The following is a 27383-nucleotide window of genomic DNA, read 5'->3' as shown; positions in this document are numbered from 1 at the left end:
TGAAAGACATGCAGTTTGTGCAGGTTGTTCCCGCAAGCCAGAGAAGAGAGCAGGGAGAGGGAGCGGTGGTGGGAATAGCTACCTCGCTAGCCCTGCTAACTTTCACTCTACGCGGCCATCCCTTTCTTTCAGGACAACACTACTGCAAAAGGACATGAGGTGGCAGCAACACTTCTCATATGAAGGCTGCAAAGAGCTGGCCAAGGGAAGTGCTGGCTTTGCTAACTCACAAAAGCAGGCTCTTGCTTTCGGTTGGAAGCAGAAATTCAGAGAGCAGAAGCTGCCCAGACTGCTTGGTGGTCCTTCCTCCTCTCCCTCTACATCCGCAGTCCCTGGGGTCCTGGCCAGGTTGCTGACCTCTCCTTATTCAAGTGTTTTGCGCCTCTGTCTCAGAACATACAGCTTGGATGCTTTCTTTTTCTTTGGCAGTAGATCTATTGGATAACGCACTCATTTCCTTTCCCTGTCACCCAGCTGCCCTCCTGAATCCTACTCTTCCCCATGTTTGGCTGCCGGGATGGAGGAACAAAGACTTATGTTTTTCGAGCTGCCAGACCTCTAATGCTGCATGTGTAATGCATTCCTTGGGCCTGCATGCATTCTTGCCCACTGCATGCTGGCAATTTGTGGGTTTGCAGCATGGGGCCTCTACTTCCCTCCCATCACGGCAGTTCAACAGGCTGCCCAGCCACACGAGGGTCCTCGAGCAGGGGAGAAGCAGCAGTGCAGTGATACTGCCCAGGGGACATGCTCTGAAGGGACAATTTCTTTTGTGGCAGCCAGGCACTAGGGGCCCTCTCTGAACATAGGCTGTTACACAGTTGGGGTGTCCCATTACATGGACTCCTGTAGGCGGGAAAACATGTCACATCCCCAGGCACCTGTCCCAGTCACATGGCTCAACATGCAATACTTGCACACCAGGACTCTACTAACTTGTGTGATCCGCATTTAGTCTTTATTTTTAGCAGACACACAATGGATGGGTTTAATAAATGAGCATTAAAAAGGTATTGCATTTGCAATTATCACTGTATGCCAAAGGAAAGAAATAGCGACCAGTACTGAACAATTCACAGTGCACTTTTATTCTTGCTGCCTGCATCCTTAAGAGCTGAGGAAATAACAATCTGTACCCAAGTTTCTCCTTGGATAATGCACTTATTCCATAAACTGGCAACTTTCAGAAGTGGATTATGCAGCATTTCTTTCTATTTTGTCCCCTTGGGTTCAGCAGTAACTATCCTCTCATGAGTTTCTGACCTTAACACTACGGATGCCCTTTAGAAACTGTCAAAACCTGTTAGATTCCTCTTTTGGATATATGCATTGGAAAGATACAGAAGAAGAGAGAGCAAGAGAGAGACAGAGAAAGCAAAACAGAGTGGGTGTCCTGAAGATAAACTTAAGGTTATTAACAAGTACACCCTCAGGAACTGCATACTTTCCAATCCTGACTGGTTCATAGTTTTTTTGTTTTCTTCTTTTTCCTCATTAAGCCTTGTGACCAACTAGATTGCCGAAAGACATCACTGAAATGATAGATGCCAACAAGAATATTTACAGCACCAAATACACCTAATCTCCTAACGGCAGAATTTGGTCATTTAAGTGAATATATTACTGCTGAGGGCACTTCCTTTCTCTGGAGTACATTACTATAGTGTTGCTTTAGCCCTCACATAGTGCTACTCTGTCTTGGCTCCTAGATATAGAAACATATTTCTATGATTACAGTCGTGATGCCTTTCTTTTTCTTTCTTTTTCTGCTTGAAACTGTTTCTTTCAATGTTCACATTGGCTGATTCTCTGATGAAATAACATACCCGTCCGAGAGTCCACAGAGAAATACGGTTGTCCTTGGAGAATACTGTAGACTACTCTTGCGCTATTCCCGTAAGTTGGATCATCAGCATCTGTAGCTGTCACCTGGATAACAGAAGTGCCTGACAAAAAAAGCCATCAGGTAAGACCTTGTGGGATTAAGAGCTGGGAGGAAAGGTACACAGTTCATATCAGATTAAAATTCCTTACAAGAGCTTTCTCACACTGGACTTCTCCATTTCATGCTGGCAGTGCTTGTACTTATTGCTCATACTTGCATCTCCTTAACACTAAAGGAACTAATAGGCATAAATTCATCATGCCTCTATAAGAAAGATATAAAACAGCAAGTACTCTATGGACCATGGTTACAGAATTGCCTATTTAACAGTACATTCCTGGTGATAGTCATATGTTGCTAGCTTCTTTTCCACATTTCTTGCTTTGAAATGCTTGCTGCTTAAAGGCAGCTAAAATAACACCTACAAATACGCTGATGTAAATCAAGAATTGCTGCAGCAGATCTGTGGATGTGAAATGATGACTAAGGGATGGAAATTGTACACAAACTGTGAGCAGGAAGGGATGTATCTATGAGATAATCTCTCAGTGACATTGCAGTTTACTTTGCATGGCCTAGAGATTATATACCGCTGAAGTGCTTTTTGGAACCTGCACACAACCATATACATTTCTTTTCCTCAATTGGTTTTCAAGGGCCACTTCCTCTGAAGCTAATTATGGCTTGCAGGTGATGCAGCTTATCAAGAACAAGGAGAAGGTAAGATATAACCATTTGAAATGTACATGAGTTTTGACTCCTTAAAATGTCAGACAATGCTTTTATGAATGCATCTAGCTTTTTACATAATGTTTTGTGTTCAGAAACAAATCTGCTGTTAATAAATATTCACTCGAAAATAAATCTGAGTTCAAATTACCCATCACCATTAGGAAACATTTTCTCTCAATGGAAGTTTTGTATCTGATGCTTGTCTCTAGCTTTAGGTCAACATTATGTGGAAGAATGAGAAGTCGAAGCAAGTCTGTAAATTCAGGACGTGTGATTTACCTGGCATTATCTCTGTAATGATGTCATAGAGCCAAAAAGCAATCAGCATCTCCAAAAGAAATAAAAAAACCCCATAAAAATAGTATTTTATAGTTATTGGAAGTTTTACGTGGAAATGATTTCTCCTGATTTGTGGAAGAAGGCTGCTATTTGCTGTCTGGCTGCATTTGCAAAAACGGCACTGTTTTTGACACGATCCCACTTTCTAAAAGTGTGGAAGAAATGGAACCATATCTTTGGGATCAGCTGCGCTGTGCTCAGCGCAGACTTAAAGGGATTAGAAGGAGTGAATTTGCCAAAAATCACCATTTTCCCATGATTTCAAGGGCTCTTGGATGGTATTTCAGTTCTCAGCATGAACCAGAATAGGTTCCTAGGAGTATTTTAACCTTTTCTGGCTCATAATGGATGTCTGATTGTCATTACCACCACTACCATCTGAACAGCAGGGGAGAAGGGGCACTGTTATTGTGAGTTATCTGAGGATGCCATGTTCAAATTGCACCTTTTCTCAGCTCTCTTTCTCCCTTGGTATGCTCTCTTTTAGAGGAGGCCAGCCACCAGTGGTGTAAAGTCTACTGTCCTTCTGTGGCACCCAGGTACATCCTGGGGAAGCTCTCCTACCCTACTGAATTGCTCCTGCAGCACAAGGGAAAAAAGCTGATTCCAAGGAGTCAGGGAATTTATGTTTTGGTGACCATGTCTAAGCTACTGAGAGGGAAAAAGCTACTGAGAGGGAAAAAGACTTTGCAAAATCTGCCTTACCCACAGGTGACATTTCTGGAACAGAGGCTACATAAGGTCCATCCAGGAACTTGGGTTCATTGTCATTGATGTCTTGTATTTTAATGATGAACTCCGACTCTGGTTCCATTGGTCTGCCTGTTCGCCTGTCCAGAGCCTGTGCCCTCAGGGTATATTGGGACCTTTCTTCTCTGTCCAGCCTCTGAATAGCATGAATGTCTCCTGTGGTATCATCAATAGTAAATACAATGCCAGCTCCTTCTCCTGACAGGATGTATTTGATCGAACCGTCTCCTCTATCCATGTCAGAATGGAGCTGTGAAAAAGAACAGGATTCAATTAGACCAAGGACTGGGCAAACAGCTAGTGAGAGACACTAAGCACACCAACATTCTGAGCATTTTGGTCTCATTGTTGGAATTCACAAGCTGGTTATAATGAACTTATTTTACCGAAACAGGCAAATATTCACTAAAGTCTATATGACAGAGGCTCAACTAAAAACTCTCTCCCGTCTTCCCATTTCTGCACCCACAGCTGTGCCAGAAGGCAGAGACACCAAACAAGAACAGGGTCTGTGACTTTTTCGGATCTTGATGATGACAAGAATTATCTTTTGACTGGTTGCAATGACCATTGAGAAGGACTCATTGCCAGGCTTGGGATAAGGTGAGGTCAGCAAAAGTGCAGAATGACTGTACTTGCTCATCTAGCTTAAGATGAATCAGATATTTATAGCGTAGCTCAGTGCTGGAGTATATGAAACAAATCTATTTGGGATTAAGGGGAAGGAAGGATGAAAGAGTTACTCAGTAGCTTTTATGATTAAGAAATCTTTAAAAAATTTCTACATGAAAATTTTAGCAAGAAAAATTAGACTGGACCATTACTTCATCAGGAAAAATTTGTTGTCCAATAGAAGATAAAGCAAGCAGCGAGGAACATTTGATTGTGTCCATGGCAGGCTATATAGATGAGAGACATCCCAGGATTTCCTAGGGAATTAGCAAATGGATTTATTGCATGACTGCTAATTAGATCTGAGAAACCACAGATAGCTGGAAATGTAACAGAACATAGAGAAAAGTAAATGCAGCACTAATTATCATCTAAAACAGAGAAACAAATCATCCTGGGGACTACCATTCTGTTAAACACCTGGTTCCTGTGAAATATTGAAATGACTATCAAAAGACAAACAAATCACTTAATTTCACCGAGACTACCAAGATGCTTAACAATGGGCTCGTACTGTCAGGCTTTGGAGGAACAGAGCTTAATGGCCTTACCAATAACCGGAGAAAGGCAGTGTGTGGTCCTGATTCAGTCTTAAAAAACAGGAAGGCAATAGAATTGGGGTGCAATAATCAAAATGCGATTGTAAAGAGTGGTTCACATGTGAATTCTGTTTTCCAGTGTGATTATGATATTGGGGGATGAATAAGTAACGAATAAAAAAACCTAGATAAAATGGCCCAGATTCAGTTAAACACATTTTAAAATGTATATGTGAGCAGCTATCTTAAGAGATATATTCAGAAATAAGTGTGTGTTTAATACTTTGGTGAGTTCATGGGACATATGGGAAAACTGTGGAGGAGGGGGCCAAAACATAGCTAAATATTCATACTAGAGAGGAAAATTTTGGAACAGTAAAGTGGATATATGAACATAGGATTGGAAGGATTTGATTAAGAAACAGGTAATTTATTTGGAAAAGTAGAAGTCAAACCTGATATACTTGATTATGGGATATTCTCTCAAGGAAGAAAAAAGAAATCTCATCTCTGGATTATTTAAAAACATATAGAAAATTATACAACAAATTTATCATATAGGAAAAATGGTTTTAGGGAGGTGCAGAAGTTGTCTTATCTGATCTAATCATTACTAATGCCAGTGGGTCAGATCTTCAGCTGTTGCAGGGCATGTGGTCCCATTAACTTGGTAGTTGGAAGTCCAGTTCCCCTATTGGTGGGACTGGCTTGAAGTGGCTCGCTCCCTGGGGATTGTTTTGCTTACCCAGAGTGTCAGAGTACATCACATGACTTATTTACACAAAACTTGGGTCTGCTCCTGATTTCAGGGTCGGGCTGATTTCAGCTGAGATGTGCTCTATATTGTTTTCTACAGCAGGAGTCCTGTGGTGGCATGTGGAGAAGTGACACTGACCACCACACAGACAGGCTGGACCTGGGCGGCCCTTCAATTCTAACCAACTGCTGTGACAAAGGAGTGTTAAAGGCATGTACCCAGCTGTTGCAGTAGCACCACAAAATGACTGCAAGAGCTGAAGGTACAGATTATGACAATTAACATGTCAGGTAATTTGTATTTTATTTCCTCTCTTGGCTACTGGTCTCTGCAGTGGTTACTGTGCCTAGGGAACACTGGTCCTTCAGAGCAATGCTGGCAGCTCTCAGGTGATGTATCAGATAAATGGGGGAAGAACAAATCTAGATTTATTTGGCAGTGGCAAACAGTTACGCTTAGATGATTGCCATGTGCATTAATTCACACAGAGGCACCAGGACTCCAAACTGGCGTATCTTCAGGAAACAGCATTTTATGATTAATTTAAAAAAAGACACTGGTTGTCATCATTTGCCCTAAACACCCATAACTCAGAGATTATCATTGTAGGAGCTAGTAAACAGGATGCTTCCAGAAGGAGGACACTATTATAGCTTTACGAATTGATTCAGAACCACTAAGCTACACCTTGGGCATATATTTTAGTGCATTAGTGCGTCAGTGAGAGAATGCAGCTGCTCAGATAGATACAGATGCTAGACCTGACTGGGGAATTAGAGCTGGGCCTGAAGGAGGAAAATGTACATCAACAAGTCTTCATTAAATAGGAAAAATGAAAGGAAAAGAAAGAAAAAGGCAAAGGCAAAGAAAAAGAAAAGAAAAGGAAGAGAAAAGAGAAAAGAGAAAGGAAAAGGAAAAGAAAAGGAAATGGGAAAGAGAGCATATTTTAAAACAGCAGAAGGTGTTCTGGAAGATTCAAAAAACTTAGAAGAAGATACTGAGTCAAACTCACAGGTTAAATTACTCCTGGCTGCAGCCCTATTTGGAATGAATGCAGTTGTGTAAGGTGCAAACATGGAATGAACATGGCACACTAATAAGAATTTTGGCATACAAAAGGATCTCTGTCTAACTGTGATTTGTTAAAAGCATTGGATCTCAACCAAGTCTAGGCAGTAAGGAATGCTAACAGCAGTTTTGCAGCTTCTCCTGTAGCCTGCTCTTTCTAGACAAAGCAAAGAAGAGCATAAAGGATTTTATAATTCCAAACTGTACTAAATCTGAAAGAATTTGGCAGTCAGGGAGACTGAAGCTCACACAATTGCAATGAAAAACCCAACATGAGGATATTGCACATTGGAATATACGTAGGATTCACCATAAAGGTTTCCACTGTACTGGAAAGGTGACCCAAACTCAAACTTGCTCTGTTTTATGGGTAAGGCAATAAATTATGCTGCCTTATGGCTTACTCAGAAGTAAGAGCAATTCCCTTGTACTTTCCTCTCCCTAATAAAGGAAAGACTATGGGAGAAATGAAGCAGATAACCCTGGAGAAATTAACTACGCCAATCTGTGTGGCTTCCTTCAATGAGGATAGGATGAAAGATTAAGAAGGCTATATCTGCATCTGAATGACATATTTCATGGTAAGGGGCACTTGGAAGAGAGTGGTACTGCTGGCAGGCAGCTCACTGAAGGAATCATGCAGCTTCAGTAACTGGGCTGTGACTCCATCCTCGGCTTGCTCTTGCATCTCTCCAGGAAGGTAGCACCTGCAGGGGATTTTACGAGGCCATGTGAGTCTGTCTGGTTGATCTGCAGTGATAGTCTGTAGAAAGGCTGCATTTTATTCACTCATTCAGCTGCTATGGTTAAAATGTCCCTTTCCTTTGAAATAGGATTAGGGAGTCTTGGACACTGCAAAGTAGGGAAGTCTATCTCCAGTTCAAACACTGAAGCAGTTTAGGCTGCTGGATGAATGTGGAAAATACCTGCTGCAGAAAATGTGGGGGCTTCGATTTCCCTAGCTCAATCCTCTTAGCCAATAACAGCTATTTCTAAGAAGGCTGAAGCCTAACATTTACAGGACCAGAGAACCCGCTGAAGCTACAGTGCTCTAAATTAGAATCATGAGCACTGGATAAAAGCAAAAATTGTACTGACTTCCTCTCAGGAAGCTCCTTTTCTTTCCCCTGTACAGAAGATATTTTGCCCCATGCTTTACAGTTCTGTAGGAAAGTACATTTTATTTTTCATAGCAGCCTTGAAAATCCTACTGTGCTAGCTTGGATGCATGGTTCAAGCCAAAGTTATTTTGGGGTTGTTCCAGTAGTACACAGCTGGCCTAAAACACATGTGAAAGGGCATCAGGAGAGTCCCTTCTCTTAGGAGAAGCCTGTAGAGTATAATAGGACTATAACTGGATCAATACTACCTACTCTTCTTCCTTCCGGAACAGGCTTCAACAAAGCAGATGTATAAAAGTAAGGCCTGGCTAGCAGGACGTTTCAGGGTGTTGGGGACGGTGTCAGAGAGGCTCGACCCAGACGTGGGACCCAGGGTTGATTCAAGGGCTGGTGCAGAAGGTGTGGACGCTGCATTTCCACGTAGCTCTGCACAGGAGGTTCCAGTGCTATTTCTAAGTAAGCCTGTGGTGATTTGGGTTGAAAAATTTCTGGCCTGCCAGAACAATTAATTCAGCCCACAGCCTATTCCTGGCTGACCCCTTTCCTAAGGATCCCTAAGACAGAGACAACACAAATACAGCTTGGATGAAGAAATCGTGGCAGGCTGCTCCTTCTTCTGAGAGCCTGGGCCTTTAGCCATACGGCAGGACGGGAAGCCCTTCTTTCGCATGGCAGCTGCCAGTGCTTTCATCGCCCTACTTGGACGGCTGCTCTGCACCCAGTTTGGGAATGGGAGAAGATAAACTATTTGACCCTCAGAGATCCACTTTGGCAGATAATATCCTCAGTGTTTGGGGTACACGGAGCAGTGCAGAGTTAGCAAGTCCTCAGAGCGATCTAGCCATGTCAGCTCAGCAGTGTGTGGGGCTAATTGGCACTGCTAACAGTGAGAGTTAATTAGCCCTTGCACATCCCTGTGCTGACACAGCCATAACACATGTGCTCCTGGAGACAGCTCTCTAAGTATAAACTGAGGGATCTTGGCAGCTTGGGCCATTGTGCAGTGAACACAGATCATGAAGAGTCATCTCTGTTTTGCCTCTTTCAGCTGAGCTGAGCGAGATGAAGAGCCCTGTTGACCACTCCAACTTTTTGTGCTCCCAATGACACAATCAAGTCCAAAACAAAGATGAGTCAGTTTCTTGCAGTACTTGTTTTAGCTAAAATTCAGCTCACAGTGCAAGCTCGGAATCATTTCAGGTAGAATTGTGTACATGTAATAATATGTCTGGCCCTTGTTCCAAAGCTGGGAATTGCATGAAAATAAATACTAATTTCTTGAATCAATAGAGATATAAAGAGCTGCAGTGTTAGGTGTAGAGATGAATCAAGACTAATGAGGTCTCATTTGATGGCAATCACTAGTAATGCTACTGCTGTGGGAAGAAGGAGAGAGTGCACATCTTGCTGTCAATAACACAGGGATAAATCAGGAAAAAGTCCTTTGAAGCCAATAGATTCATTTTGATTTATCCTGGTGTGACTGAGGGCTCAGTTTAGCTCTACGGAGTTGCAGAGTGATAAATAAAAGTCCCAAATGGACTTCTGGCTTTGTTATTTTTTTTCTGCAGATGGATAGCTTGGAAGGAAAGAGTGAGCCAGAGAGGCACAGTTTTCAATATGTCCCTAAAAAGAACTTTTCTAACTTGACCATGTAAAAAGGTAGTCTATTTTAAGTAAACGAAATTTAAAGGATTTTTTTTCTAACAACCTTTCTTAATTTGTTCTGAATTTGTCATATCTACCTCTATGTATTCTGTGCTCATCGTTGTGGTGTCTGGTCATCTTGATGTATAAAACCTTATGTGTATCGCTCAAACACTTAAACACACTAGCAGCCCCTTCTCTCCCCCACCTGTACCTCCCCATCCTCTCGGTGGTGGGTACACAGTGTAATTACAGTTGCAATCAGTGCAGATTGGAAGCAAACCTAGTGCTTCCTATAAGCCTTTGAATGGCAGTGTCAATAGTTTAAACTTTCCAGAATCTTTAAAAAAAAAGTGGGAAAATAGCATAAGAAGGATGGATATTGAGGCACAAAAGGTAGGTGACAGTGGACATCATCAATCTGATTTCCCATCAGCTTGTTCCTCAAGGAGGTACAGAAAAATGAATGGAAAATACTACCAGGTAGATGGGGTAAGCTTAGAAATCCATTTTACACTTATTTGTACTGATGTGTAGGTTCTCAGGGTGTAAGGGCTGTAAGCGAACTGATAATAGGCCTCTGCATGTTGAATTTAATGAGCTGTCCCTCTACCCTTCCAGATTTGGAGCAACTTCTCTGCAGTCTACAGAATTAAACTGGGGTCAAACTGTGGTAAGTGAGAAGAAATTCTGACCCTTTAGATTTAGAAAAAACAAAAACTGAAATGTTGGTTTTCAAAAGATACTAGTTATTTCATTTGCTCATGAACTTCAATTTTCAGCTGACTTGATCACAGACAGAAGCATGATCATAAACTCTGCCTTTCCTAATCCTCATATATCAATATAACCTTGCTTTGCCTTGACATTGTAGGAGTCCCTGGAAAGATCACTGCAGATTTTCTAATGCTACCCCAATTACAGCTGATGATAGTAACAGCAGATCTCTTTGAAACAGGAAAATATATTGACAGCCCCTTGAAACAGAAATTCTTCCCAACTCAAGGTGACACTGGTCAAAAGCTCTTGGGAGCTGAAGTGAAATTAATGCAGATAGATTCGCTGCCAGAAAGAGGGCAGAGAAAAGGCACTTAGAGACACATCTTGTGTTTTGCCATGGTCTGTAGGTACACAGACGCGTGTGTTCCGCTGGACATCCTCCTCCTTTCCCCTCCTGCTGTGCTCCTTACCTTGCCGACGTACAGCGGGTCGGTCCCGGTGTATTCCTCCAGGACAAAAAACTGGTTCCATACCCAGCTTCTCTTCATACGCTGGTGCTGCTTGTCTGACAGGTGATCTTCTTGCCTTTCAGAGAGGGGCCTGGCACTCCCCGACAATACAGTTGTAGTAAGGTCCATCAGTCCCCAAAAATACAAGGATACACCAAGTCCAAGCAAGTTCTTTGCATTGCTCATTCTACCTGCAGTCCACATCCGTATACTAGGGCTGACTTAAAAGTCAAAACACAATATCTTAGGTCCTCTGAGAAGAAAGAAGGCCCAGTGAGCAGTCCTTTGAAATGTCCGATAGAGATCTTGATTTTGAGAATGAGAGTCTCCTGCAAAGTTAAAGGAAATTCATAACAGCAGTTCTGTTTTTTGTCTGTGCAAGGTAAAAGTTTTCCCAACAAGTAAATATGCTATAAAATATTTAATCATCTGTATAAAAAGAAAATAACAGGATGCATATGACCTGGAACTATGAATACGATTACTTTATAAGCTGCAGAATTGAAGCCTTAGATATAAGTACCACCAGGGTTTAGTCAATAAACAAGAGTTCTCTACTTTGCTAACTTAGCTGTAGAGTTGCTTTATGGTATTGATTGGCACGAGTTAAGTGCATACAGTTTAGAAATATTTATGACCAGAAGTCCTTAGAGACCATTTAAATAACAGTTCACCTTGGAGAGCTGTAATAACTGGTGAACAATCTTTTGCAAGTGGTTTTCTCTTTCTGTTTGGAAACCGTGATATTGTCATTACACATATGTGCATGCACACAGGTCTACATAAATACAGATACTATTATTGCTATATTGCAAACCTTAAATTTCATTTCTAGCAGCTGCAAGTTATTTCTCTTTTTAGTTATTCTTTCAATCTCCCCCTGTTGCTTGAATTCAGGTTTCACACTCTGCTGCCTCCTCCCTGAGGAGCTGATCGCTGCTACAGATGTGACATTTCTAGAATTTGAATGGTCAGTTAATCATTATATAATCCACAAAAGGTTTCAGAATGCTGATGGTAACATGCTATTGTGGGATATGTCCAAGCAAGTCGAGCTAACATATTTTTCCTCCACAAGCCTGAAAGACTTGTTTAGGCAGAGGAATGCTGACCTCTATCAGAGGACACTTTCTCATCAGTCTAGGATCTTTTGTTGTCATGAAGTCAGATTAGCTGGTGACCTCACTCCAGGCTATGAATTGTAGCAACCCTTTCTTTCACTGTCTTTCTAGATTTAATGATGTGGTGCTGCACTCAAGTTGCTCTGTCAAAACACTCCATGCATCCTCTATGGGCCTAATATTTTCGCTGTTCTTTTTGAGAACTCTACTTTCTCTTCTCTTCAGGACAAATGGAGTCATTAGCAAAGGTGCATTGGGCTCTGAGGTTTAAGCAAGCAGTACAAACTTCATTTTACTGCTGTTCTATGGGTCTTTAGGCTTACTTAATTGTTTTATCTTGTGGAAATAAAAAGAAGAAGGAGATCTCTCTCAGATAGTCCTAATTGAAATCCTTCAAAGATTTTAAAATCATAAAAAATGCTGTGCACAGTTGCATGGTAATGTTTTGAAATGAGAACTGAGACAATGAAATGTTTTCAACAGAGAAGAAGAGAGTATTTGAAAATCCCCCAGCATCTAAGCTGGTATAACTGGAGGCCTGTGTACATTTAGCAATCTAACAAAATAGCACATCAGAATTCAAATCAAAAGTTGGCTGAAATCTCAAAAAGGCAGCTTAAGCCTGGAATACATGTCCACAAGGGGAGTAAACCAAAAGTAACTATCTTAGACTCATTTCTACACAAAATAATCTTTCTAAGTATAAAATCCAAGAGAAATATGATTCCACAGTGCTATTAGTCTATATAGTGGTGAAGTGTAGCAAACAAGTAACAGGCCTGAAAAGTTAACAACCTAAGGCTCAATAGGTATAACAAAGAAAGGACAAACTGTAGGCACAGAACACTGTAAATCTCTTCTAACCAGAGTAATTTGCAGAACTGCTAGTTGTTTAGACATTGGCCGCTTAATGTGCTTGGCCTTACTGTCTGAAAAGCCAAAGAACCAGGAGTCATTTCAGCAGTACAAGCCCAAAAGCACAAGAATAATCTCTATGCATCTGTCACTTAGTGAAGAAGCTGGTTGCTCGGTGTGAAAGGCACAGAGCTTGCAGGTTTAGTTTGCTCACCTTGGCTCAGCTTGCAGGACGCCCAAAGAGTTCAACAACAGTGTGCAAAGCACTTACCTGTCCCTGCCCTGCAGAGTCTTCAGTTCCCAACACCCAATACACATTTATGCTTGCAAAAGGTGGATGAAGCCTATTTCACACCATAGGTGCATCTGCCTAGCTCCTGGCACATTGTCAACAGCATTTTTTTTCTCAGCAGAGGGGACATTATTCACAGCCAATGTTTGCTGGCAAGTAGAGGTGGAGAAGGGCACCCAACCACCCTCCTCCATGGTTTGTTGGAACCTGTCGCTGCCTCTGTCATGCAACATAGAGAGAACCTGAAGGCAGCCAGCACCAAGTTCCTGTCTGAAGTTTTTACTTTAAGAAACTCCTTTTAATATAAAAAGTTACATTTTTGTCCATATGAAAAAGAAGTGCCACAACATCATCATGTGGCACCAATTCCTGTGGCAAGGAGCATCGTGCTTGTAGGTGAACTTCCAAACCATGGATTCAAAACTAACAGTGCTGGTTGCCTCCTGCAATTAAATTCAGCCAACAAGGGTGAATTGCTCTCAGCCAAAGTAGTACCAAAGTATGATTAAATAGAACTGCAAACTTGACTTTGTGCCTATAATAAGGAAATAGCAAAAGGAATCTGATCATCATGATCCTTTTCCTGTGCATGTGTCAGTATATCAGCAGAAAGCAATGAAAGTAGAAGCAGTGAAATAAAGGTCAAGAGTAGGAGCATATATGCTTCAGGCGCTCTCTGATAATAGCCTTTGTCATTTGAATGTCACTCTGCATCGTAGTGTGGTTCCCTGAGGAACCTTTCTTGAAAACAGACCGTGCAACAAGAGAAACATTCTTAAGAGCATTTCCTTTCCTCAGTGAAATCTCTTTTTAGAGTAGTGGCTCTGCAATCATCAGGAAAATTGCCATTAAGTAATGTAAAGTCTTATTCCTTCCCTGAGTAACAGCAATATGTTTCTGCATTTAATGCCAGTCCACAGTGACTGGGTCATATATTTCTGTAGGCACAAAAGAAAGCACCAGTGCTGAGGAGGTACAGATTTTTTTAGACTAATATCAGAGTTTCTGGTGTTTCATGCCTTTCCAGAACTGTGAGCAAGCCAGCTGAAAATTGTCACATTTTACTCCTTGCTTATAGGCAACTTTTTACTGCTAATATCAGTGTTTAATCAAGAACGGTTCCACCACCTCTGAGGCTGAAGGAGAATAGAAATTTTTTTTCCTGTTTCCGGTCCTCAAGCTGGTATTAAAAGAACTGAAAGGGCCCCTGCTAACTTCTGGCTTGTGGTGCTGTTCATCTGTCTGGGGCTTCTTTCCCTCTGGTTCACCAACCTCATGTATGGCTTATTGGCCTCTGAAGCTGCAAGAGGGCCTATTTTTCAAGCAAGGTATTGCTCAGCAGTGTAAAAGGCAATCATGTACACATAGGGTTTGAATTGTGTGGTAGCACAAGTGACAGCCAAGGTGCAGTTAGGGTCACGGTCTTTCAGAGGACGTGTGCAGACGGCTACTTCACCAGCTGAGTGTGATGGATGAGTATGAGGTCACTTGGACTGGGGACACAACACTTGGCTAGGACGATAGCCGTATGCTTCGAGCATGCTAGCTTGGTGGGGTCTCTAGCCTTAAACGGACCTTAGTGCTTTTTGCCATAGATGGATGATGCAGACTTTAAGGCAGAGTCTGTCCTCCTGTCTCAGTCTGGGCAAGTCTTGCAAGGAGATCAGGGAGACAAGTCACAGAGGAAGGCACTTGTTGGCATGACAGAGTGAGGCAGAACTGAACCCTTAATGTTCTCTTAATGCAAGTTGTTTCTTCAGTCTCTCCAAAGCAAGTTCTTAAGAGCCTTGGACATTTGCAGAGATGGAATTGATGAGCCTCTGCTTGTCATACGAAATATATTATAGAAAATTGTGTTTCATGGCTCAGTATGGGGATGTGGAAAGGATTTGAAAGCAATAAAGGGAGGGAAATCTTGTTTTCCTTGCTCACACAAAACAACAGCTAACCCCCAAAAGACTGTTTGCATGACCGCAATGAGTGGGATTTTTGCAGAGGGTGTTTTATTTCTCGAGAACAATTTAAACATATGTTTCAAAGCCCAATTTGTTACCCACAGTTGACTACCCCATTGTAATAGGTTTAGCTGCATCTGTGCAGTTTAGATCTCTGACCTAAAGTGAACTCTTCTTTTGCCCCCCTTTTGTGATGAATATTTGATTCAGTTGTTTAAGTTACTTTCTTTTCCTACTCTTGCTTTGCAGACTTTGCTGAAAACCCTTTTCCTTATTGTCTCTCAGCAATTACAAATATGGCTTTGGATTTCACAAAGACCTCTGAAAATCTGGTTGAACTCTATGCAACTGGCGATCTACGCACAACACAAAGGAACTTTCTAATCGTTCTACACAAAAAAGTCACAATGACGTACTTTCCAGCATTTCAAATACAACTTGATCTTTTATTCCATATTTTGAAATTAAAATAGGCATATAAATGTAAGCTAATGTTAACCCTCCATTTTTAAAGACCCCACCTCCCCGCCCCCCAACCCTGCATTTGTACTTGTATGGGAAAATGCAGAAGAATGTCGAGGAGATAGGTGACGGAAGCTAGCCAGATCATGCTCTGGGAAAAGGAGCATCAACAGGGCATGATAACCCACAGTCACGTGGCTGAGACCGTGCCGGTGTGGCGCTGCACCTGGGCTTTGAATTGGAAGTAGCGATGAGCTCAATATGCTTACTGCACAGGTATGTAGTCCATAAAAACCTCATATAGTCCCCCCCCTCCCCCAGCATTCCTCGCCAGGGACTGATGCTCAGTGGTGCCAGGGACTCTCCTGCTCCGTTATTGCCTCGATCGGGAAATCGCTGAGGAACCCCTGCTCAAACTCAGAGATAATAAATGCTCAGTATTGACCCCAGTGTGCCTTGTGTTTGTGTATCCGTCCCTGCTGGGAGTCCAGGCAGTGCCCCTGCCTTACCCTTACAGTATTGTAATTAAACTGTTCTTGATTGAATAGCTAATTCTAGGCAAAGATGAAAAGGAAAAAGAAATATCTGCCAGCACCAACTTCTAGCATTTCTTACATGTGACCCCTTTATCATGTTAATTCTGAAGAGAACATCACTTCCAAAGAAAGGATAAAAATATTAATAGTTTGGATGACCATACAGGCATCCAAAGCGTTCCATTGGGAGTGAAATGTGTTGCACTAAATACATATTAAGATGAACACCAAGGATTTTATAGTCAAAAAGCTCACACTTGAAAAAGTTTATACACGTGCTTATTGTATTTTTCATGTTGTATTGCAGATGATGAAGTGGTCCCTTCATTGTGCATTTGTAAAATTAATCATGGGCTTAGAAGTCTTAGGCCTGATCTTTCCAATGGATCCTGCTATAGGGATCCCAGCGCTTGTGAAATGCAGCAGACACTGCTGGCTTCCGTGCAGGCACGTCAGCTGACCTGAGGTTATTCAGCTGTAGGAAACATATCACACGGAAAAAGTGGGGAAGAAAGAGGCGCCCAGTTTTAAACTCTCTTCTCCATTCCCTGCATATGTAAATGGAGAGACACGTACAAATACATGTGATATTTTAAAAATATTTTTAATGTATGTATATAAATGTTTCGTAGCAGCATATACACCACACTAAGACTCTGCTAACTGAAAAAGATTTCTGTTTTTAATGACACCTTTTAAAGAGTTTTCCCCCACTATTTTGCTGAAAGAAACCAAACAACTTAGTAATGAACACAGTGGGAAGAAATTAAAGTTGAATGAGAAGAATTTCCGAGTGAGCTGTTTACTTTTTTTCTTGAATTTCTTGTGATATTTTAAACCGAAGGTGAAGGTTTAACTACTGCTTGACTCTCCCCACCCAGTCCCTCAGTTAAATGGATTATTCATCTATATTTTCATAAATTACTTCTTAGGTTTCGTGCATTTCTTAGGTTGTTCGCAGCTCTGTGGTAAAAAGCCACAGAGCTGTGGCTTTTGCAATAACCCCACAGGAGCACCAGCCAGTAATAAACTCTAGGCTATATTCTGCACTAGGCAGGCCACCTCCAAAGGTGCCTAAAATCAGCCTCCAAGATTATTCTTCTCCATTGAGCCAGGATCTAAAATCTCTTGAGCAATTTATGTAATCTCAGTCTCAGTTTAGAGATCATAATGTTTGCTGTACCGTACCTAAGTTAGGTACCTTTAAGTAGGCGGTCTGATTATGGTCCTAAATGACTTTATACTGCGTCCAGAAATGGGTATGTTCTCTCTCTGGCCCAGGCTAGTCCTACCGTTGTAGGTTATTATTGCTTATTATTATAGTTACGGGGCAAATTCAAATTAAAAAAAATAATAATCTGAAGGCATTTGTTACTGTTCTTGAATGCACGCTCTAGACTGGGCCTGAATATGTATTTTTATTTTTACTTTTTTTTTTTATTGAGCTCTTCATAAATACAATGAAACTTGACAATATACCATATGGTGCATAAACATTAACTCACAATACAATCCATTGTCATAAAATTACATCCACAGACCAGTCAAAAATCTCTCCTGGGACACATCACTGAACTCATTTTACTCGAGATCTGAAGTCCTTCAAAGCTATGGAGTGCCTGCAGAGCGAAAAATCCCACAGAATGACAGAGAGAGTCCCATCGCATAAATCCTAGCACAGCAGTTATAGGCCCATAAACAGGTCAAAAAGAATGAAATACACATACAATCACAAAGTAGACATTTCCAAATATAATGATGCTTATAACTTATATCAGTAGAGGATTTGATCCCCAGCTTTCATCCAGTATGAAGTAATGTAAATACAATAGTAAAAAAAAACAGGAGAAAAGGAAGAGAGGGCTTCAAACGCTCCATGCTGGACTAACCAGCTCTGCTGAATTCAGCCTCAATAGGAACTAAGACAGGCATTGCAAATACATTGGAAAATCCAAATAAATGCAAAATGAAACAACTCCTATGCAATCAAGGATGTGCAAAACTATGTAACACATATGAAAATCTCACTAACTACAGTTTCATTATGAAAGAAAAAATCCTTTAGTCCCCACAGTTTTGACTATATTTGCCACCATGTCAAGAGAAAGCTGCACAAGTGACACTAAATTGTTTACGTAAACTTTGACAACCTCTCAAGTAGGCATCTTTTTTTTAAACACATCCTCGCCCCTGCAAAATGTGACTTTTTATTCTTGTCTTGCAGCTATAACAGGAACCTTAGTTCAGACCTGTTCCAAGGCTTCCAAGTAATATAGACAAAACTGTAGTTTCCTGCCAAAGAATGAGAGGTCTGGGTGGAAAGGGTGGAATTTCCTATGTTATAAAAAAAGAAGGAAAAGGATGGGTCAGGGGTGGGGTGAGAGCTGGTGCCTTTTAGAGAACGAGGGTTGCTGTGAAGGGAATGAAAAAGTGAGAAGGTAATGCTAGGTGAGTCTGCCCTTGCTTGGTGAAAACGGCAGTGCCCACCTGAATTCGATAAGCCAGGAAGGCAGCAGGGATTTAGCCCAGGGTACAGGCTGATACCCTAGGAAGCAAAGTGCTTCTGCCCAGATCAGGCTCTACCTGCGACTGTTATATCTGTCTTTGGGAAAAATTGACTACCTCCATTCCCTCTTTTTTTCTCTTTTGCTCCCTTCTGTCCAAGTCCTCCCCACCTTCCAGGTCCTGAGTAGATGCCTTGCCTGATCTACCATTCACTAGTAATGGGATAAAACCAGACCCTGTTGCACAACGGGGATGCATTTTGAACCTGAGATATCCCAGACTGTGACGCATGGTGACTATGGTAACAAATCTTACTCTCTGGCTGCTAACAATTGCATTCTCGTTGTGGTAGCCCTGAGAATAGGACGGATTTCCACCCAGCAAACTAAAATGAAATCTTTCTTGTCCCACTGCTGCAGAATGGATGACCAAGCTCAATGTTACTCCTTAAGTGACAAAGATGGAAATAGTGTTGCCCTTACAGAATAGCTTATCTGGAGACAAGTAGGAAAAGCAGCTGCCTGGCTAGAGCAGATAGAAGTATCTCAGGTAATATTTCTTTCCATCTGTGAAGATCAAAAGGAACTGTATGTAAGGGCCTACGTAATGTCATTGGTGAAGAAAACCTTCTAGTTTCATTATGAATGTATTCTTGGTTACCTTAGTATTTCATACATCATTTTGACCTATTAAAACCGAACCCTCAAAAAACCTAAACTCAAAGGAGCTGATGAAGACCAAGAAGTAAAAGCACACACCCACTGGCACATTTTTTTAACTTTAAATTGTCTCTGTATTCATAGGGAAATGATGGTCTTCAAGATAGCTACAGTGTTGCAAGAGTTGAAAGTCTTTCCTCTAGTTCTTGGGTCTGACACTGATGCAGCTGTCCAACACTGACATCTGTATCTTGTCTTGACTGGTTGCCTTGCCTGAGCATGAAGACATGTTACTAACCAGCAGGATGAACATTTTCAACCAACTTCAAGCTGCTGTCCATGAAATTAAACTAGTGAAAAGAAAGAAGTCTTAGAGTCTGTACCACTGTCTGAATGCCAATCTACCTTGTTCTTATCACTGAACTTCAAAGGGCTTCTAGGAATTCAGAATAAGAGTGCCTGGCCTTCATAGGACCCTTTCAAGCTAAAAAGAACAAAGCAATAAGGAATAAAGACATGCTGACCTCATTTATCCTACAGCTGTCCTAATATGGCAAGAATAATGTTCCTAAAACCTGAAAAACAACCTCAGATGTGTTGAACGTCAGCCTCTAGATTCTGGTCTTCAAACCCAATCGTTGCAGTCTCCACGGGGAGTGTATGTGAGGTATTATCTAATTGGCCTTCATAAATGTGACATGCACTAAAGATAGTCCTAAAGGAGAGGATTCCATTATCTATTTTCCCTCTTCTTCATACTCCACTACTGGGACAAACTCCCAGCTTTCCCAATGCAGTGTCATTTCAGAAGATGAATATTTTTCTAGACGAATAAGTTCTTCCATCTGAATTTCTTAATGCTTTAACTAGAACTAGCATTTACTGGAATATAAAAGATGTCTTAGGCTTCTGTCTTGCTGGCCAACTACTGACTTGAAAGCTCATTATAGGCAAGTCTATCAGAGGAAACTCCAAAAGCCAGTGCTCTATCTGTCTTAATATTGACTATGCAGTGTAGCAATAGTAACTTTTGCAGAACAGAGGAATTGAAAAAAAAAAGAGGTATTATAAAATTCCTGTCCTTGCATTATCTGCTATGAGCTAATTGGTTGCTGTTCTTTTTCCCAGAGGAGGATCTTTTGCCTCTGGTTTAAGTCTGGTATTCCAAGGAAAGGAATTTATGCAATCATATCATCTGTCACACCAGTAGTATTTTTGAATGACTGGCCAACTTCAAAAAAATTGTGAAAGAGAGATATAGATCCCAAGGACTATTACATTTCTATCTGTTCCCTGGAAATTTGGAGGAATAGTAGGGAAGAGAGATCCAAATTAACATCCCCACTGAGAACAGGCTGGACTATTATACAATCTCTTAATCCTTCATGTAGTTCCAGATTAGTAACTGATCTGAGGTGGAATGAGCTGGTTACCCATAGGGAGCTGGAAGGAGCTAGGTTATATTGTGTATGCAGGAAGAATCTAAGGGAAAAGACACAAACCCCCAAGAAACCAGGCTTTGTAGCTCTACTGCTCTTGACTTGTTTATTAATAGCTTTAGAAGAAAATTTAATTTGTATATAAATAAATACTCCTGATTTTCCTGAAACACTGAAGCCTTGCATTGTATGCCTCTCCTTCTGGAATTTAAGGCCTAGGTTTACACACTTGAATTTCAGTTTCTAGGGAGTGGTCCCTTGCTGAAAGCTGTGTAAGTAAGTGGCCCACTTACTTACTTGTGTAAGTAAGTGGCCCACATACACACATACTGCAAACTCTTGAGTATGGATCTGAGAGCGGCATACGGTTTCCACCCACTGTTCTTTACTGATGGTCACTAGCACTTCAGTTGGGGTCCCTTTAATACCTAAGCATACCTCCTCACTTTTCTAAGTAGAGAGGGCTTAGCCAGCGAATGAGGAATTAATGATCTTGACCACAGCACACAAGCATGAGAAGACCCTACTGACAGCTACTGCATGGGGCATCAAGGCCCACCCCCTCCTACTGTGAGTAGTCACTTCCTGCAATCCCTTGAATAATTTCAAGATCCTTTCCTAACTCTCAAGATTTCAGATACAGAATTGCAAATATGTAGCCAAAGAGAACCAAGAAAATGCAGAAAATGCAAGAGGGCTTAAAGAAAAGCAAAATACATTGAAGAAGTATCTTCAAGAACTTCACAAATGAAATTGCAGCTTTTCTGCCAGGCCATCTGTGTGTACTCTGCAGCAAAAATAGTCTTCTTTTATACCTGCTAAATATATTCTTTCTTACTTGTAAATTTGTATTTTTATTAGCAATGCATAAGTACTGCACCTTTTGAAGACATCAGAATTGCCCTACCTAGCAAGATCTCTGCTCCTAATGTTAAGATTTTTGCCTTTCAAAGCTGCCAGTAACTACCTCTAAATAGTTTAGCTCTCTCTAAGTATGCTTTGGAGGTGATAGTTCACAAGTGAAGGAAATTCTAACAGAAGAAACTTGGCATCAGAATAGCTGTGATTAATAGCAGCAAAGAGGATTATAGCAAGAAGCTTGAAAGATAGTACTTTCCAAGTAGAAATGGAGTGGACTTCTGGCCTGACATAAGTGGAATCCTATTCAGAGAAGGTGTAAGGAATGGAGAAAAAGTGGTATTTTTCTCAGATATTGAGTAATGGGTTACTGGGAAAATGTATGAGACTTGAAATACAAGCACATGCAAACTTAAATAATTTGCCTGAAAGGAAACTCAAGGAAACTTTGCTTCCAGGTAAGGCTGAAACATCCAGCCTTGATGTCATTTTGTTTCTTTCTCTTTGTGGGAGAAATCTGATTAATTATATTTTGTGTTTGAAGTTTCAGTGCTAGGAAGGAGCAGAAGTAGAAAATAAAGAACAACGGCAGTAAGAACCAGTGCTCATTGCGGAGGTCAATACTATAACACTATTTGATACATCATCTTCAGTTAATAGTAATGAAAAAGAAGACAGTACTAATAGTGTTGCGAGATGATGGAAATGGTGAAAGTAATTCCTTGCTGACCCTTGTGATCAGTTTATTTACTGAAGCATGAATTTTGATTTCTTCCTTCTGACCGAAAAATCATTCTTTTTAAAAAATCTTACAGCATATAAATATCACCTTCAATTTCTTCCAAATTTCCCAGCCATTTACTCCATCTTTCCTTTTTAAATTTGAGGGTAGCATGAAGGAAAAGGATAGATCCATCTTAACTCTATTAGATCAATTCGATCTCAGCTGAAAGTCTGATCTAGTGCCCAGTGAAAATCAATTGTATATTTTAGATATTACGTTCTATCTTTTTTTCAAACTGCCTATCCTACATTTTGCAATCTCTTGCCAAATCAATTAGACCAGATAGAATTTACCCTTGGGTACTTCAAAAACCATCTAAAGCAATAGTCAAACCATTAGTGATTATCTTCAAGAGCTAATAGAAGATGAGGGAGTTCCTAGAGGACTGGAAGAGGAAAAACACTGTACCTTTATCTAAAGGGAGGGAGGAAGAGGATCCAGTGAATTACAGAGCCATCAGCCTAACTTCAGCGCTTGGAAAGTTGCTGGAATAAACAACCAATTTGTCAGCATCTGGAGGATAAGGTGCTAAGAAACAGCCAACATGGATTTGTAAAGAACAAACCACACCAAACCAGCTTAATTTTCCTTTCTTTGGTAGGATAACTGGCCTAGTGGACACAAGACGAAAAAAATACAATACATCTTAACTTTCGTAAGATGTTTCACACGATTCCACAAGTCATTCTCAAAGGCAAGTTAGGGGAATATGGCTCAGAGAAAATGACAGTAAGATAGGCTGGAAAACAGCTCAAAGAGTGGTTATCAATAACTCGTTGTCAAAGTGGGTAGTCCATATCAAGTGACACCCTGCAGGGTTTTGCTTTATGCCCAGTACTATTCAATATTTTCACTAACAGCTTGGATGATGCAGTAGAGTTATAAAATGTGAGAATGACATCAGGCTGGGAGATGTTGTAAGCAGTTGGGAAGATGGGGTTAGAATTCAAAATGATAAATTGCAGAAATGGTAGGAAATCAATACAAGAAAATTCAATAAGGACAAGTGGAAAGCACAAGCCTTAGAATGGCAAAATCAAATGCCCACATACACAGAGGCAAATAACCACCTAGAAAACAGTATTGTAGGAAAGGAGCTGACCACAAACTGAATAGCAGCCAGTACCTTGATGTTGCTGCAAAGGAGAAAAATGCCATTCTGGGCTGCATCAAAAGGATGATGTGCACAGCACATATGTGAAACACTTCTACTGACTGGTGTCCTCAGCTCAGAAGGACAGTGAAGCACACCTTAAAGAAGATGTGGGCAAACTCCCACATGGCTGTTAGGAAGACAGCAACAAATTTGAACAGGAGTCTGGAAAAACATGACTCTCGAAAAATATTTTTAAAATTGTATTTGCTGAGTCTAGAAAAAGAAGATTTGGAGGAGACCATAAAAACAGACTTTAATAAAGTATAATATACACTAACAGGTGTTATAAGAATGATGATTGATTACTTTTTTCCTTAGTTCCCAGGGACTGATGAAGAAACAATAAGCCTAATCCGAAGCAGGAGGAACTGAGTTTACAAGGAGATCAAGCTTCTAAGTATAAGATGGGTTAAGTATTGGAACAGATGGTTGATAGACATTGTGGAATCTCAATTTTTATGGCTTCAAAGAAAAAGCTAGGGAGAAGTCTATCAGGAATTGTTTAGGTGATCTTTGACCTTGCCTCACTAGGAACAAAAGACAGAAAGAATTTAGAGTCTTACATTTCTAACACCCTCAAATACATACAAAATCACATTTAACAATGTAACACAAAAAGTTTGAGTGCTTATTTTGTCTAGTCTTTTTCTGTCATTTCTTTGGGTCTTTCCACCCATTCCTGTCTTCTCCTGTTAGGTTGAATCCACAGGTGGTGTGAATTGCCTCTACCATGTAAGTACTCAAATACACAATTTATAATAGCAGAAGGAAGAGAGAAACCTCACCAGATGTGATTAATATTTGTAAGCATATGTGAAGAACCCTAGGATGATCATTGCTTCTCATAATTAGGAAAAAAAAACCCACAAAGAAAAAAAAACTTGCATGCTTTACTTAAGTATCATAACAAATTCATCTTTCTAGGAGGGGAAATGAACAAAAGATGCTTGACTGATTGCTGTACAGCGGGGCTAACTGGGAATAGCGCACTCATTACAGCTGATTCTGAGTGTGCCCATGAATTCCCACTTTTATAATAGCAATAATTTCTTAACAAGTAAATCAGGTTCCAAGCCTTCTCTGCTTATATGGCATTCTTTAAGATTATGCCTTCATCTAGGAGGTTGTACCTTGATCTCCGTGCAAGGGTTTTTGCAGTGCAGACTACATAGTAATGTTTCTAGCCATACTAAAATGTCACCTTACTCCATAAAACGATCGTCTTTTCTGAAGGAACGTTGCGTTGATTCAGAAAGGGCTTCTGCTTCTGCATTTGTTAATTGATACTTTACTAAAGTCTAAGTTAAGAAAATACTTCCTTACTGTGAGTGTGGCTGAACACTAGACCAGGTTGCCCAGAGAGATTGTGGAGTCTCCATCCTTGGAGATACTCAAAAGACATCTGGACAGGGTCCTGGGCAACCTGCTCCAGGTGACCCTGTCTGAGCAGGGGCATTGGACTAGATAATCTCTAGAGGTCCCTTTCAACCTCAACAATTCTGTAATTACCTTTCAAATCCCTATATGAGCAGATAAGGACTACTCCTCTAACTTTTACATCGATTCCTGCCTTGCAGTACATATTCTCACCCTAGGTATCCGAGTGAAAACAATTAAATGACCCTTCCTATAAAGTACAACCTAGTTTCAAAAAGATAAACAAAGTTTGAGCCCAGGTGACGTAATCATATCTTTCTTTACAATATCATGAGATACCGTAAGGAATTCGTCTTTTCATTGGTTAGTCAAGCTATAAGAGATCCAGGCTACTTCTGCCCTCTAAAAATTTATTGGAACTTACTGTAATAGTAAAAGTGTTCATTATCATTCCTATACGCTCACTTTTCTGTTTATCTAAATCCACTTACAGCTCACACTGATTTTCTTTAGCATTTTGTCCTATGCAATCTTATGGCAATGCTCTACATTATTGCATTTGATCTTGGATGCCCCATGTTTTAATGCCAAGTGAAGTGTTTCTATGCGCTTAAGACCAAATTTTCCCAAGAAGCCTCTGGCCTGCTCTCTAGGTTTGTACAGATTTTGCACAGGGCAAATCTTCCTTGCTTTGCTCATTTGCACATTCCAATCAACTTCAATGAGAATATTCAGGTGAATAGACCCATGAAGGTATGACCTGCAATTTTACAGAGGCACATAAAAGAATCACAACACCTAACTATACACTTTGTAGGTGCAAATGTAGCTTTGGCATTCAGATAACAGCGTTAAATGTCTATATTATACTATTTCTGCCCATTAACCTATTAATTGTTTCATTAGCAACAAAGAATAACTGCAGGCACAAAACAGATCCTAAGAAACTAAAAATTTATTCAGACACTATTTATATCACGTTGACATTTTTTGGGATGGAAGAGCAATATAAACTCATAATATTACCTGCCAACTATCTTTCACTTGCTCTTCTCCGGCCACCAGAATCTCTTTCCTTCTTGAAATATTTTTTCTGCCAATCACAGGATAATAAGCAAAATACAGCTTAAATGAAAATTTCCATTTTTTCAATGCCAGAATGATCTCCACATCCATAATATAAGGGGATTAGGCTTCTTAACCAATATTTCACTCACTTGAAATATAGTAGTATAATATAACAATGTAATATAATATAATGCAATATATTATAATAAAATATAACATGACACAAAGTATGGTGTCTATTTTGTCCAGAAAATACAATGTGTATGAATATACATCATTTGATAATAATAGGAAAATTCAAAATATGTAGCTCACATCCATAAATACTTGGATAGCTCTAATGCAGGGTGAATGCAAGTTACCTATAAGTGAAGAGTATGAGAGGCACTGAGGAAATGAATATGTTTGGTTAAAGACAGTTGCTGCTAATTTGTAGATAAATATTGAAGGCAGAGTAATAAACCGGTGGATGAGATTAACTCAAGAAGCCCAGTGAATAGCTGTATTTTCAGGAGGATTTACATTGGGAAGTGGTATTTTGCTAAACTAATACAGGAAGTCTTGCAGATATAAGGAGTGGCATGGAGATGTGGTGGACTGGGCTGTCCCTGTTCCACACAAAGAGAGGCTCAAACACTGAGGGGGCCAAGGCTTGAACAAGGCCTTTAGCTTATCCTGTGCTTTGTCTACTACACCCACCTACATCTTCTGCTTGTCAGGTTGCCCCAATTGGCAGAGATCTGGGATGCCAGCTTTCTGAGAGGTGCCTACAACAGGCCATGAGCAATCAGTAGGTGCCCAGGTTATCCCGTTCTCCAACCATTTTGAAATGGAGATAAGAGACTCTTGAGGCCTACTGCTCCAATCTGCCTTCAGCAAAGGTTGGCACCTTGAGGAGTTCATACACATAAAATTACGTGGAGGAAAGCCTTCCTCACCAGGAGGAACCCCCCCCCCCCCCAAGAGCTCCAGGCCTCCACAATGTGGAGAATGCAGCTGGCAGGACCCATGCTGAGCAGGCAGGGTCAAACAATCATTGCTCGTTGTCCTATGTGATGCCGATTGCCAGCCTAGGATAGCAGAGGAGGAGGGAGGCGTGCGAGACCTTCCCCATGTGCAGGAGCTGGCCTGCTCCCCTTGTGAAGGCTTTTAATAGACCTGACTCTGCAGCTTTTGTTAAAAAACATGGGAGTTTTCCCTTAATGATAATCCATGCAAACCATTAATTTCAGCAAGTGCATACTGGTAGCAGTAGTTCCTAATTCATTTTACTGTGAAGAAGAACTGAATAAGCTAGAAATATGTGAACAGTGAATCGGAAAGAAATATGTCAAGGACAATAAAACTTTTGATTTCTCGTTTAACATTCATTCAGTATTTCAAGAATAGCTGTAGTGTCTGTCCAATGCTATTAATTAGCTTCATTCACTGGAACTCTTCTTTCTCTTCAAAGAAAACACATACTGTTATATACCCCCATTTTGCCTTCCCACAAGGCACATTTCAAAACAACTTGTGCTGTTTCTGATGCAATACTATATCAATTTGATTATACTCTATATAATAAGATATGACCT

The 27383-nt window shown here is 40.6% G+C and overlaps 1 protein-coding gene and 1 long non-coding RNA gene across 2 annotated transcripts in view; one reads left to right on the top strand and one right to left on the bottom strand.

Annotated features, from left to right (window-relative positions):
- The window catches only part of CDH20 (cadherin 20), a 119947-nt gene that overhangs the window by 27035 nt on the left and 65529 nt on the right, over positions 1-27383 (bottom strand). The window contains exons 2-4 of the mRNA XM_068931526.1: positions 10701-11068; positions 3662-3956; positions 1827-1946 (exon numbers count right to left, since the gene is read on the bottom strand). Coding sequence (XP_068787627.1) covers positions 1827-1946; positions 3662-3956; positions 10701-10943 — 658 coding nt within the window. The 5' untranslated portion in view covers positions 10944-11068. The remainder of the gene's footprint in view (positions 1-1826; positions 1947-3661; positions 3957-10700; positions 11069-27383) is intronic.
- LOC138065956 (uncharacterized) lies at positions 1062-16741 on the top strand. Its single transcript, XR_011138988.1, has 6 exons — positions 1062-1966; positions 2542-2605; positions 4178-4309; positions 5774-5964; positions 10132-10183; positions 15212-16741. It is a non-coding gene; the product is annotated as an uncharacterized lncRNA (long non-coding RNA).

The sequence above is a fragment of the Struthio camelus genome, chromosome 2, assembly GCF_040807025.1.
Source record: "Struthio camelus isolate bStrCam1 chromosome 2, bStrCam1.hap1, whole genome shotgun sequence".
NCBI classification, from domain to species: domain Eukaryota; kingdom Metazoa; phylum Chordata; class Aves; order Struthioniformes; family Struthionidae; genus Struthio; species Struthio camelus.
Note: the sequence above shows the minus strand (reverse complement) of the source record. Positions and strands in the feature narration are given on the sequence as shown.